We start from the raw sequence: 13895 nt of genomic DNA on the forward strand, positions 1-13895 counted from the left end.
ATATTCCACAAATATCTACCAAATTATACAATTTATATGCTTTCTTCAATTTACAATATCTTTCAGACTTTGATTTCAAAATAGTGCAAGCATTTGGCTTGCAATACTTAAAACATTATGTCAGCCTGACAAACATAATGGGTGTTGGGGTGACAGAGGGAAATTGGACATTTAAAAAGCCTTAACATTTAGCCAAGCAACTTACTGTGACAAGACAGAAAAGCAAACTCCATTTATTTTGCATTACCATTTTTATTGTAGAAAAATGCACATTTAAGCAAAATAGAAGCTATCTGCTTTCAGCCCCATTGGCTACTGAAAATAAGTTTCTTTTATGGGGAAAATCCTACTTTTTCTCATGCCTGTGGTTATCTGTAAATTGTAATTTTTCCATCTCCCCAACAATGCTCCAATATATTTCAATATGACAGGGTCCTTCCTTGTATGAGAAAAAGCATGTTTCTTACCATTCTATTTTGGTGTGAGTCTTCCAGAATAGACAACTTGCAATCGCACTGAATTTTAGGATAAAATGGTGCATGTATTTTGGATGTGGGCAGCCATTCTCAGGGGTGGCAAGCCAGAAAACTCCATACGCCTCCTGCTCTTACATGGCTACCTTTTTCTTCTGTCTTAGGGTTTCTATTGCTTCCCTGAAACACCCTGCAAAAGCAAGTTAGAGAGAAAGGGGTTTGTTTTGTTTTGTTTTTTCCTTACACTTCCACTGCACTGCTCATCACTGAAGGATGTCAGGACAGGAACTTAAACAAGGCAAGAACCTGGAGCTGATGCAGAGACCATGGAGAGGTGCTACCGATTGGTTTGCTTCCCATGGCTTGTTCAGCAAGCTTTCTTATAGAACCTACACCCGCAATGGGCTGAACCCTCCCACAGCAACCACTCATTAAGAAAATTTCCCACAGGCTTTTCTACAGCTCAATCTTCTGGGAGAGTTTTCTTGAGCTTTCCCACTCTTAGAGGACTGTATTTTGTGTCAAGTTCACGTAAAACCATCCAGCACAACTTTCTTTCTCATAGATACATAGGATCTTCAATGCCTCTGTCCCTTACCTGAGGCTATCTGATAAAATGGTAATTCTGATTGAGTCTGAAGTCTGATCTGATGCCTTTACATTCTTTTTTATTTGTGTGGAGGCAGAGTGCACAGGCCACAGACCACATGTGTGCAGGTCAGGGGACAACTTGTGAAAGTAATTGCTCTCATTCTGTCATGTGAAGCTCAGGAATCAAGTTCAGGTAATGAGACCTGAAGAGCCTTTAGCTACTGAGCCATCTTGTCGACTCACCCCCCCAACACACACACATTTTTTTTTCCTTATAAGCTCAAATTTGGTGGAAAGTAACACAAAGAGTATAAATCCAGATTGCCTTTAGGAAAGTTTACATTTTTTTCCAATTAATTATTAAAAGTACTTAGGTCATTCTGAAAGATGGTTGTAGCATATAAGATGGAAGATAATATTCACTGATGTTTTTATGACTTGGAATTACGAGCCTTGTATCAGTGAGGCTGGTGGTGAATTTAATACAATTCTCACATGGCTAATTGCTATTTGCTCACTGTTGCTTGGTCATCGGACTAAATTAAAGTGGTAGTGTTGCTCCTTATAGATATATTTTTTTCTTTACATTTCTGGGTTTATTTTGCAATTAAAATATCAGTTTTCTTCCTCTCTTCTCTTATACCCTGTGTCCTACAGGATCAATACCAGTTCTGCTACCGAGCCGCACTAGAATACCTGGGCAGCTTTGATCACTATGCAACGTAGAAACCCCTGATCCTTTCTGGATTTTTACTACAGGCCCTTCGCTATCCATGGAGTCTCTTCTGAGCCATACAGGGCACTTGAGAAGTCCTTCTTAACTTCTAGCTAACAACCACTTAGTGGGACTATTAAAAAACAAAAATAAACTCTTCCAAGTGGACCAAGAATTCACAGTTTAATCATCTAACCTGAAAAAAATAATATCAAGAACCCTGACTTAGGAGGCATCTGAAGGATTTTATTTGCAGATACCTCAAGGATTCCAAATAAAGGGGAGAAGAAATGACAGCAAAGAACTACCATCTTGTTCAGGATTGCTTGGTAGGGGCAGAGAGAGCTTGCCTGTGGGCCTCGACTCAGAGCAGGGAGTTTGCTGGTGTGGCGTCTCACAGAAGGTGGATTGTGCTTCAACATCGCCCCTTTCCCCATGCCACTCATACGTATATTTTAGGGGTGAGGGTAGGGATGTTTAAAAGAGAAAGTCCTTGATTTCATTTTCGTATTGTAAAGGATTCTGCTGACCTGTGCTTCATTTCTAACTGTGTAGACTTTTTTCTTTTTTAAAAAATGTATCATCCGATCAAGTAAATTTAAAATGTTATGTGATTCTTCATTATTTTTTTTATTTCTGAACTGTAGGTTTTTGTAAGCTGTAGAATGGTTATCTGTAATATCTTACTGTAGAAATATCAAATAATTGGAAACTTTGCACATTTTTGTGCAACACCCAATCTACAGTATCTGTCTCAACAGATATTACTTACGCAATTGTTTGGTATAACTGGTGAGAATGTGCCCATTCTCTGCAAACTTCAAGGGGAATTTTGTTTTGCTTTGTTTTGCTTTTGGAATCAACAGGGAGACGCAAAGTATAAAGTTGCTGCTAACATATATATATAAATATATAGATAGATATCTATATTTTAAGGGTATCTATGTATATATAGACAGTATGTCCACACAAAGATGTTACTGCCATTCAGTTCTTCCATGGTTTAGTTTTTTTAAGGATTAAAAAAAACTATTGTAACCATCATTTCCAAGTTATTTTTAATATTTCAAAACTTTAATTTGTAAAGGGAAATGAGGAGTGCACATCACTGATTACTGAACCTCGCCCCTGACTTTCCTGCCCTGCCTTCCCCCACCGACTCAACCATATTCACAAGTACGGTTTCGTTAGCCAGGCTTCCAACAAAATTCAATATTCCTAACACTCTAGTGCAATAACAATTGTTAAATATCTAAGAGGTGTGCATGCGGGAAAGGTCAGTGCATATCCCTTTAGGAGGGAAGAATGTTGTAATATATCAGCTATCAAGTTGTTTTTTTTAAAAAAAAAGTATATTCAATCATATATTGTCTATAGTATGTGTATGAAATTTGCATTTATGATACATAACAGGGGCAAAGCCAAACTCATGTTACTCTTTTCAGTCAGAAATACTTTGTGGCTGCAGCGTCCCTGGGAGATGCTGCGTTGTTTCTTCTGGCTGTGGCGTCCCTGGGAGGCGCTGTGCTGTTTGATTTGGTTTTAGTTCTGCATTTAGAGTGCCTTATAATTGATGCCTATTTTATTAGCATTTCTTTTTACCTTTCGGTTGATTTCCATTAGTTGTTCACATCTGTTACTCTTTCAATTAAAGCATTATCTGTTTACTACACGTACAGAAACTCTTTGAATAATATGCATTCCTAGTTTTCACCCAAGTGGGGGATGTTAGTGATTGTACCAGCCCAAAGCACTTGGATAATCAGGGCCTCTCCGTTCCTCATCGTCACATCAGGAAGAACAACTTGTTTCACTTCTAACCCCTTCAAAATCTGCTCTGGAGCACGCAGTAACCACCAGTCTTACTTACAGAAAAAAAAAAAAATTCGGGATATATTTGATATTCCATTAGGAGTATTCTGAAAGGGGCAATAAATTTTATATATATGTATATATACATATATATGTATGTATGTATATATGTATGTATATTTCTCCCCAAACCTTTCTACAGCATTTCCATAGGAAGCCATGGCTGGTGGTATGAGTTTGCCACATGCTATATGTTTTTAAATTACCCAAATCCTAAGAACTCTGAAAGAGTTTTGATACAGGTATAATATTTTGGTTTAATTTTAGCTTCATGATGCTCTGCATGGAAGGATATTTGTTTTCCCATTTTCCCATCATTAGCAAAATAAAATCCTAGAGACCAAACACTCGCAAATATCGTATTTGATCATTTTTGTAAAAAAAGAAAAAAATAAAAATGAATAAACAAAAAAAGAAAAAATAGAAATACATATAACACTAAAAAAAAAAGAATCTAGAAGGCTACCTCAGAATGAGACTCTCTAACCTACATCAGAAGCAGAGAAGAATGTGCACTCTATGGGTCTGTCATTTTCTTTTCACTTGTATCATTGAAGATTTATCTAAGTGCCAGGTTTCTCAGTGCTGTAATTTTGTTTAAGTGAAAGGAAGGGAGTCAGACAGGTATCGCATCATCTAGACATGCCATTTTGGACATGTGGGATCTAATGGAATATCTATCACATACCAGAATGACTGGCCAGTGAGCAGTTCGTCTCTCTGCAACAAAAGCTGCCCATATGGCAGAGGGAGAAAAGACAGTAGTCCCCGAAAGAGAATGAACCAACGGGATGCTTACCGGAGGAGGATGAGGCGGGCACCACTCCAGAGTCAGGAGCTGTTCTTAGGACTAACTCCCCACTGTCACTGATGTGCATTCCACTCTGTTCTTATCTCTATGACCATTCGAGATTAATTTCCCAGGCAAGCATCACTATCTGCCATTATCATAAACATCCACGTTTCTAGTTCTTTTCATCATCATAACCAGTACGGTGCTATTATTTACCTATGTATGTGTAGTTATGTATAATTTTGTAATTAGTTACAATGGTAAAATATCAAATATATAAAAGTGATTTGTACAGAACTTTATTTTAGCTCTTTTTTAAAAATGGTTTGCATGGTTAGACAAGGCAAGGACAGCCAGGGGAGGGAAGGGCCTCTAGGGAACTTTGCACTTTCTATACCTTTGTACTATGCACTGCCCTATTGATTCTACACCCAATAATGTTATTACTTGAACCCATCTGTAAGAAACTGCTTCAGAAATTCATTTATGTGTCCATGGATAACACATCACAACAGGAAAGGAAAAATGCATAGTAGCACACACGGTTTTTTCTTTCCTGCTGATTTTTGGTTTAGCTTTGTTTCAGTCTTTCTTGTCATTTTAAAACCCCCTTCCCATTTTCTTTTCTTTTTGGGTTTTGGTTTCCATTGGTATATGGCTGCCCTGATACTCCAGCAGAGATCAGAAGGCTACAGATCCATCCTCTCCATCCGTTACATGGCTTTGCCATTCAAGCTTGGAGTGTCTTTACAAAGATAACAGTTGTGTTCTTTGCTCTCATTTTGGATGCATAGACTGAAAACTCAAAAAAAAAAATAACTTGTAAAATGGCTTGTTAAAAAATACAATTACCTCTAATTAGTAGTACGCGTAAGTGTTTTACAGAATGAAAGGCGTGCTTTTTATTTTCTTACTTCGTTACATTGGTGGCGAAAGAAGTCTGTATGAAAACCAGTTCTTTGCTGACACAGGTTCCATTTGTTACAAATGAATTCTAATAAAAATGTCAGTGTTATGCAGCCCTGGCCTTTGTTTTTGTCCATTCCAAGCATGCTGCTTCCAAACTAACCCGTTATTCCCTCTGTTTTTTATTTATTATTATTTTTTGGCTATCTGCTTAGGTCCTGTGCACTCATAGGAATATATTTATATTTCTACTAAGAACCTGCTGGTTACATGTGTCTACCCTTGAGGGAAAGCACTTTCCACTGCTAAGCAGACAAGTATAGAGAAACAATTCCATATATTCACATACTCAAGAAAGAGGCATTGTTTTCATTCGTGGTAGAGAACATAGACAATGGCAGATCCTCTGAAAGGTCTGTTGTAGAATGTAGGCTGTGGATGTCAGTGTATGTTGAAAGAAACCATAGCTTTCCTGCACATATAATTCCATGTTATTAGCTTATTGACCATTTAGAAACATAGCTGAGAAAACACATTGCTTTGGATTATTTGCTTAGACACTCACCATCACTAAATTGTAATAGTAGGTCAGATTTGCTCCATGTATTGAGGAAGCAGCTCTGAAAATAGTGAGGTATTGCTGCACACACAGATCATTCTGAGAGAGGCTGGCACTGAATCAATCGCAGCATCAGATTGAGAAAGCTATCAAGGAAAACAGCATCCTAATGCAGACTTGTTCGTCTTAAGTGAGAGAATGTGTTATTCCAACTGGCCTCAGAAAAAGAAAGGTGCCTCTTGTCTCATATGCCCCAGTAAAAAATAAGAATGATCTTATAATAAAATAGTGGGAATTTGCAGTCTCCTTATCTGGTTTGTACTTCTTCAATCCAGGCCTAAGCTCATCATAATGCCAACACCCAAGTAAGAGGAAGAAGACATTCACCCTGACAGCAAAAACAGCAGTTCTAAGTGGAAGAGAGTCTCATTGGCCCAGCTGACCATATTCTGTATAAGTGATCATCTCTGAAATACAAGTGAAGACAGGAAAGAAAAGGTTCACATTGAGTTATCACATTAAGATGGGTTTCAGGTGTCCATTTCCTTGCAAAATTCAGTGATGATTATGAGGGCTGCTACAATTAGCTGTAAATCTGAGTCAAGATAAGACATGTCAATTAACATGATCAAGAAGACTAGTTGCCATCGAAATAGTTACTTAGTGTAGGAATCCCATTGCTCAGGAATGATTTTGGAAATCCTAACACTGAATAAATAATTAGGTTTGCTTTTCTTTCTCTTTCCTCCTTTCTGCTTTTTTTTGGCCATTAGATTTTCAGATTTGATCACCTAATTGTTGATTATGTAGGTATTATGATGCTTTACTAGAAAATCGGGACAGAAAGTTCATGGTGCAGCATATATATTTGGGACATTACAGTTACTCCTATAAACAGGTATCTGAAGAGGCCAGAGATGGCAGAGATGGTGTAACTTTATATATGTATATACGTGCCAAAATTCTTGGTTGAGAATTACTGAGTAGAGATTAATTTAGGGCTCCCACAATTAATATGGCCCATATTCTTTTAAACTTTAAAAAATAAAGTTTAGCCGGGCGGTGGTGGCACACGCCTTTAATCCCAGCACTTGGGAGGCAGAGGCAGGTGAATCTTTGTGAGTTTGAGACCAGCCTGGTCCACAAGAGCTAGTTCCAGGACAGGCTCCAAAGCCACAGAGAAACCCTGTCTCAAAAATAAATAAATAAATAAATAAATAAATAAATAAATAAATGAATAAATAAATGAATAAAGTTTAATTTGTAAAGGCAGCCGAGACGATGGCTAAGATCCTTTAGGGGCCTCTCCCTGTAGACACTTCCCACTAAACTAACTTCACAAGAGCTAAGGATATTGTGTTGCATGGTCTCTGCTTTTATTATTTAAAAGCAACAAGAAGGAGAAGCAGGAATGAGTCGTGTGTCACCCTTTTATCAACTCGAAATAGGCCTGCATGGTGGGCCACACCTGCTGCTAGAAGAATACAAGCTTAAGACTTGACTTTCAGGGCCAGACATGTCCCTCCACAACACTAGAGTCGTGCCATGGATGTGTTCGCAGAACTGGGTGGACACATAGACTGCTGCCACCACTCTCCCTTAACCTTGGACAGCAAGTTGAGAGAAAAAAGAACTCACCCCAATGAAGAGATAACACAAGGACTTTTCTGTTTCATAGAACACACAGGCAGGCAGGCATGTACCTTATAAAACCTGAAGGCTCTACACATAGTCCACAACTCATAGAAAATCTCAGCCTTCTTCACCACGAGGGAGAAAAATGCACACTGGTGGCTGGGCTAAATCTTTGCTATAACCCCTCTAGCCTTTGAGTAAGCATGGAAAACGCCTTCCCTCTTCTAAGACTGTATAGGCTGTAGAAGTGACCCCAAAGAACTGTGCTTCAGTGAAATGGACATATGATTTGGCCTGTTGAGTGGTGGTGGTCCTGATAGACCCCAAATCTGTGGAGATCCTTGCAGCTGTGAGATTTGCATGTGTGCATGCCCTGCAGCTGTTAAACTTCCTTACACTCTTCTTATCCTTGCAGCAGGATACTGCCCCTAAAATCACAAACACCATAAAAATGCTCCCCAAGGAGGACAACATATTCTACTTTAAGATTCCTATTTAAAAAGAATATTTATTAAACATGATCAAAGAATTCAAACAGGCCACAAATAGATACCTAAATAAACTTAGTGAAGATAGGAATAAACTTATTGATGTCCATAAAAATTAACAGCAAAATAAAATGAAGAAGATAATTCAGGTAGGAATACTCTAAAGTTATAGAAATACAAAAAAATCAAAACTGCAATGAATCTGGAAGTGAAATTTTTATTTAGTCCAATAAAAAGTTCAAAGAAAGAGTCACCAATAGAATGGATCAGGTAAAAGACAGAATATCAGGATTTGAAACTAAGTATAGAAACTGGGTCATTCAATTGAAGAAAATTATAAATTATTAAAACCATGGAAAGGATATAAAGTTTTCTCAGAATGTTGTGCAAAGATAAAATAAATGAATCATAGGCATATAAGAAAATGTTTAAATTATGTCTTCAATAAAATCATAATTCCCCAAATCTAGATAGAAGGATCCCATCAAGGTACAAGAGAACTATAGAACACCAAACAGACATGAGCAGAAAAGATGCTCCCAACATGCTTTATAGTAAAGCACTAAAAACAAAGTTCAAAAAAGCTAAGAAAACTGCCCATCGGAATAACAAAATTTTATTTGGTAGGAGAATGTAAAGCTAGAAGGTTTTAAAAAGATATAATCCAAATTCTGAAATATTACAATCACCAATTTAGATTATTATAGCCAGAAAAACAATTCAATGATAAGAAAAATTAAAAGAATTCCAGGGAAGTGGGTGGACTAACTGCAGCTTTCTTACTTCTCCTTCCTCTCCTCTAAACGCAATCCCCCACTCTCATCCTCAGCTCTGTAGCAGACCACTTGCTGCAGTTTCCCTTAATCCCTTCCCATCCCCAATTATACAAATCTACTCCACAACCTTCCTTCCTGGAAACCACCAGAGGGTAGTTCCTGGAAATTCACAGGCCAAGCCTGACAGAGAAACAAGTAGGCGAGTGATACAGGTAGGGTAACCTCAAATCATCACTCACTATTCTCTCCTCAAAATCCATATCTGCTGTATCCTTTCCTTATTTTATGCTCCCATTCCCAAGGAATTAAGAAGTTCCTGGTTAAACACCCAGCTTCTCTTTCTCCCATGAACCCATCATAGCTACCACTTCCAGCCCACTCCCATTTCCAAGTATCAGTTCCCAATACCTAGAAGTGCACTGTACTCAGAACTCCAGGGCTACAACTGGCAGGACCTCAGAAGCATTCCTGAGAGAACAATAGCTACCACACTCTCATTAAGAACCAGAGCAGAAACTACAGGAAAAAAAGAGCATTTATGAATATGATAGATGTCCTTAAAAACAAAATTATCAAATCCTTTAAAGAAATTTATGATAAGGCAAACAGTGAAAAGAAATGAATAAAGCAGTTTAAGACCTGAAAGTATATACAGAATCAATAAATAAAACCCAAACTCAGGAAAATCTGGAAAAAAATTAGGAACACAGAGACAAGCTTCATGAACAGAATATGAGAGATAGAAGAGAGAACGTCTGTCACAGAAAATAAGACAGAAGAAATATGTACTTTGGCCAAAGAAAATGTTAATTCTAAAAACCTGCAGGCACAAAATATCCAGGAAATCTAGGACAATATGAAACGAATAAATATATTAATAATAGAAAGAGATGAAGGAGAAGAAACCCAGGTCAAAAACACAGAAAGTGTTTTCAGCAGCATCTTAGAAGAGAATTATCCTAATGTAAAGAATGAGGTACATATAGAGATATAAAAAACACATACAGAACATCAGATAGACTAGATCACAAAAGAAATTCCCCTTGGCATGTAAAAATCAAAGTACTGAATACTGAATATTAAAATATTAAATAGTAAAAGTTACAAGGGGAATAGACCAAGAACTTTATAAAGGTAGACCTATGAGAATAAAACCCAACTTCTCAGTGGAAACTCTAAGAGCCAAAAGGACCTGGATAGATGTGCTAGAGACTTTAAGAGACCACAGAGACCAGCCCAGACTGTTATACACAGAGAAACTTTCAATCACAATACATGGAAAAGAAAACACATTACAAAATAAAATTAGATTTAAGCATCATCTATCCAGACATAAATAACTGAGAAAAACTGCAACGTGAAGAGGTTAAATGCACTTAAGAAAACAAGAGAAATAATCACAAACAAGTAAACCAAAAGAAGGACAAAAAATAATTTTACACAGCACAACAACAAAATGATAGAAATCAGCAAACAGTGCTCATTGATGAATAACAACACCACTGGTTTCAATTCCCCCAATAGAAAGACGCAGACTAACTGGATGAATATAAAAACAGGTTCCATCCTCTGGTTGCAACCAAGAAAAACACCTTAACATGGAAGATAGACTTCATCTCAAGGTAAAAGGATCGAGTAAAAAGATAATTCAAGTAAATGGACCTGAAAAGCAACCAGGTGTAGCCATTTTGGTGTCTGACATAATTGATTTCAAAACTAATCAGAGGAGATAGGGAAGGTTATGTTATTATATGCTCATCCAAGGAAAATTACAGCAAGAGGACATTGCAATTTTTAACATTTATGTGACAAACACAGGGGTACCCAAGTTCATAAAAGAAACACAACTCTAACAACTCACATACTGACCTTCACACATTGATAGTTGGAGACTTCAATATTCCACTCTTAACAATAGATAGATCATCCAGAAAAAAATCTAAAGAGAGAAATGCTGTAACTAACTGCAGCAAACACCAAAAGGAACTAACATATAGTTACAGAACATATTATACAAACACAAAAGAATACACTATATTCTCAATAACTTGTGTAATTTTTTCTAAAACTGACCACACAAGCAGAAACAAGGTAAGTTTGAACAGATACAAAAATATTGAAATGATACTTTTCATTCTACCTGACCACCATGCATTAAAGCAGGATATCATCAACAACAGAAACAACAGAATGCTTAGAGACTCAGGGAATAAAATTGGTCAAGACAGAAAGAGAGAAATTACATTTATGTAGAATTGAATGCAAATGAATATACAGTATTCCAAAAACTATGGGACACAATGAAGTCAAGTTCATGGTATGAAATACCTGCATTTAAAAAATGGAGAGATCTCAGAATAGTAAATTAGCTGCACACTCAAAAGCTCCAACAAAAGAAGAATCACACCAAAAGGGAATAGACAACAAGAAATAATCAAACTCAGATCCAAAATCAATAAAGTAGAAACAAACAAAAAACAAGGAATAAATGAAATAAAGAGTTGATTCTTGGAGAAAAATCAGTAAGACTGGCAATCTTATACCAAATTAACTAAAGTGGGTGAGAAAAATATCCAAATTAACAAAATAAGAGATGAAGAAGAAGGGCGGGGTGGGGGGAGCAAAACAACAGACACTGAGGAAATGCAGGGAATGAAAACAACATACTTAAAATATTGTAATTCACCAAATTAGAAAATCTAAAAGAAATGGATAATTTTCTAACCAAGTTAAATTGAAGTCAGATAAGAAATTTAAATAGACTTTTAATTCCTAGTGAAACAGAAGCAGTTATTTAAAAGATTCCTAACAGGGATTAAAACAAAAGAAAAAGAAAAAACACCTGAAGTCCAGGTTTTAGTGAAGAATTCTACTAGACTTTCAAAGGAGAATTAACGCCAAAACTGTTCAATGTATTCCACAAAATAGAAACAGAAGAAACATTGCCAATTAGTTTTATTAGACCACAGTTACACTGATACCCAAGCCAGTTATGGTTGAACAAGGAGAATAAGAGATCAATTTACCTTACAAAGATATTTGCAAACTTACTCAATAAAATATGTGCAAAACTAATTCAAGAACACATCAAAAAGATCACCCACCACGATCAAATAGGTTCCATCCCAGAGAGGCAGGAATGGTTCAACTTTCATAATTCAATCAATGTAATCCACCGTGTAAACAAACATAAAGACAAAAATTACAATCATATTATTAGATGCAGAAAAGATGTTTTACAAAATATAACACCTCTTCATGATAACAATCCTTGAGAAAGTATGAATAAAATGGACATACCTCAACAAATGAAAGGCAGTTTACAACCAGGTCATGGACAAGATCAACTTAAAGAGAAACTTGATGTGGGATTCCCCTCTGTATGGTGGTTAATAAAGGACTTCATTGGGCTTGCACAGGGCAGAATATAGGTAGGCAGGGAAAAACTAAGCTGAATGCTGGGAGAAAGGAAGACAGAGTTGTGGAGAATCCATGGAGCCACCTCCGGAGACAGACGTGCTGAATCTTTGCTGGTAGTCCATGACCTCATGGTGATACACAGGTTAATGGAGATGGGTTAAATTAAGATGTAAGAGTTAGCAAATAAGAAGCTAGAGCTAATGGGCCAAGCAGTGATTTAAATAATGTGGTTTCTGTGTGATTATTTTGGGGCTGAGCAGCTGGGAATGAACAAGCAGCTTCCCCCAACAGAAACTCAAAGCAATTCCATTAAAATCAAAATCAAGACAAGGTTGTCCACATAAATTCTGTCTGATCATAATTATATAAAGCTACACAGAAAAAGAAGAAACTAAAAAACTTAAGTACAAATTAATGAAAATTAAACAAAATAGTGCTGAATGCTGAATTGCCATTAATAATTCAAGGAGATTTTTAAAAACCACAGAAATAAATGAAAATTGAAACGCAACATGCCCAAACCTATGGCAAATATGAAAAAGTCTTTTAAAAAGATTTATTTTATATTATGAATATCTTGCCAGCTTCTAAATCTATACACCATGAACATGCCTAGTGAGGTAAGATGGTACCCTGTTCCCTCAAGCTGCAGAAATGGAAGTTAGCTACCATGTGGATATTGGGAACAACCAAGATTCTCTACAAAAGAAGCAAGAACTCTTAATGCTGAGATGATCATCGCTCAAAGCCTTATGAACATATTCTTTTTTTTAATATTTATTTATTTATTCATTTATTTATTATGTATACAATATTCTGTCTGCGTGTATGCCTGAAGGCCAGAAGAGGGCACCAGACCTCATTACAGATGGTTGTGAGCCACCATGTGGTTGCTGGGAATTGAACTCAGGACCTTTGGAAGAGCAGGCAATGCTCTTAACCTCTGAGCCATCTCTCCAGCCCATGAACATATTCTTAAAAGGGGAGTTTATATATCTAAGGGTAAACATTTCTGAGAACTCTCAAGTAATCCAAAGGTGAGCTGTACGGCTTTTGAAAATATTAAAAAAACTCAAATCTCAAAGTTGTAGAAGTGGAGAGAAAGTTAAGAAAAAATGATGCAAATATTCAGTGCAATGAGAAGTTGGTTCTTTTAAAGGATGAACTAAATTCAATGAATTAGAAAATATAAAAGAAATTGATACCTTTCTAGATATATATGACCTATTAAAATTAAAACAAATAATGTAAACATACATTAGCCAGCATCAAATATTGAAACATTAATATAAAATATTCCAAATGAAAAACATTCTAGGATCATTGTAGAATTATTTGACCAGACCTTCAAAGGAGAACTACTCCAGTGATACTCAATTTATTCTATAAAAAAATGGAAAATGTAGAATTGTTCTTAACAATTTTTATAAAGCTTGTACTATTATGATTTCAAAAAGAAAATAGGAATATAAGAAATAAAATGAAATTACAGACTCATCTACTTTGTAATTCAAAATTCGAAATCCACAATAAAATACTTAACTCAAGATCACTTCATAAAGCTCATTCTCTGTGGTTAAGTCAGTTTCAGTTCACAAATGTATAGTTGGTTCAACATATGGAATTACATAAATGAGATTCAGCTCATAAATGGAATCAAAGACAGA

At 36.3% G+C, this 13895-nt stretch overlaps 1 protein-coding gene across 34 annotated transcripts in view; it reads left to right on the forward strand.

The window, feature by feature from the left end:
- Positions 1-5463, forward strand: part of Ptprd (protein tyrosine phosphatase receptor type D) — a 2217081-nt gene extending 2211618 nt beyond the window's left edge. For all 34 annotated transcript variants that reach the window (XM_057783903.1, XM_057783917.1, XM_057783909.1 and 31 more), the window contains one exon: positions 1722-5463. In XM_057783903.1, coding sequence (XP_057639886.1) covers positions 1722-1790 — 69 coding nt within the window. In that variant the 3' untranslated portion in view covers positions 1791-5463. The remainder of the gene's footprint in view (positions 1-1721) is intronic.
- The last annotated feature ends 8432 nt before the right edge of the window (positions 5464-13895 follow it).

The sequence above is a fragment of the Chionomys nivalis genome, chromosome 11 (genome assembly GCF_950005125.1).
Source record: "Chionomys nivalis chromosome 11, mChiNiv1.1, whole genome shotgun sequence".
NCBI classification, from domain to species: domain Eukaryota; kingdom Metazoa; phylum Chordata; class Mammalia; order Rodentia; family Cricetidae; genus Chionomys; species Chionomys nivalis.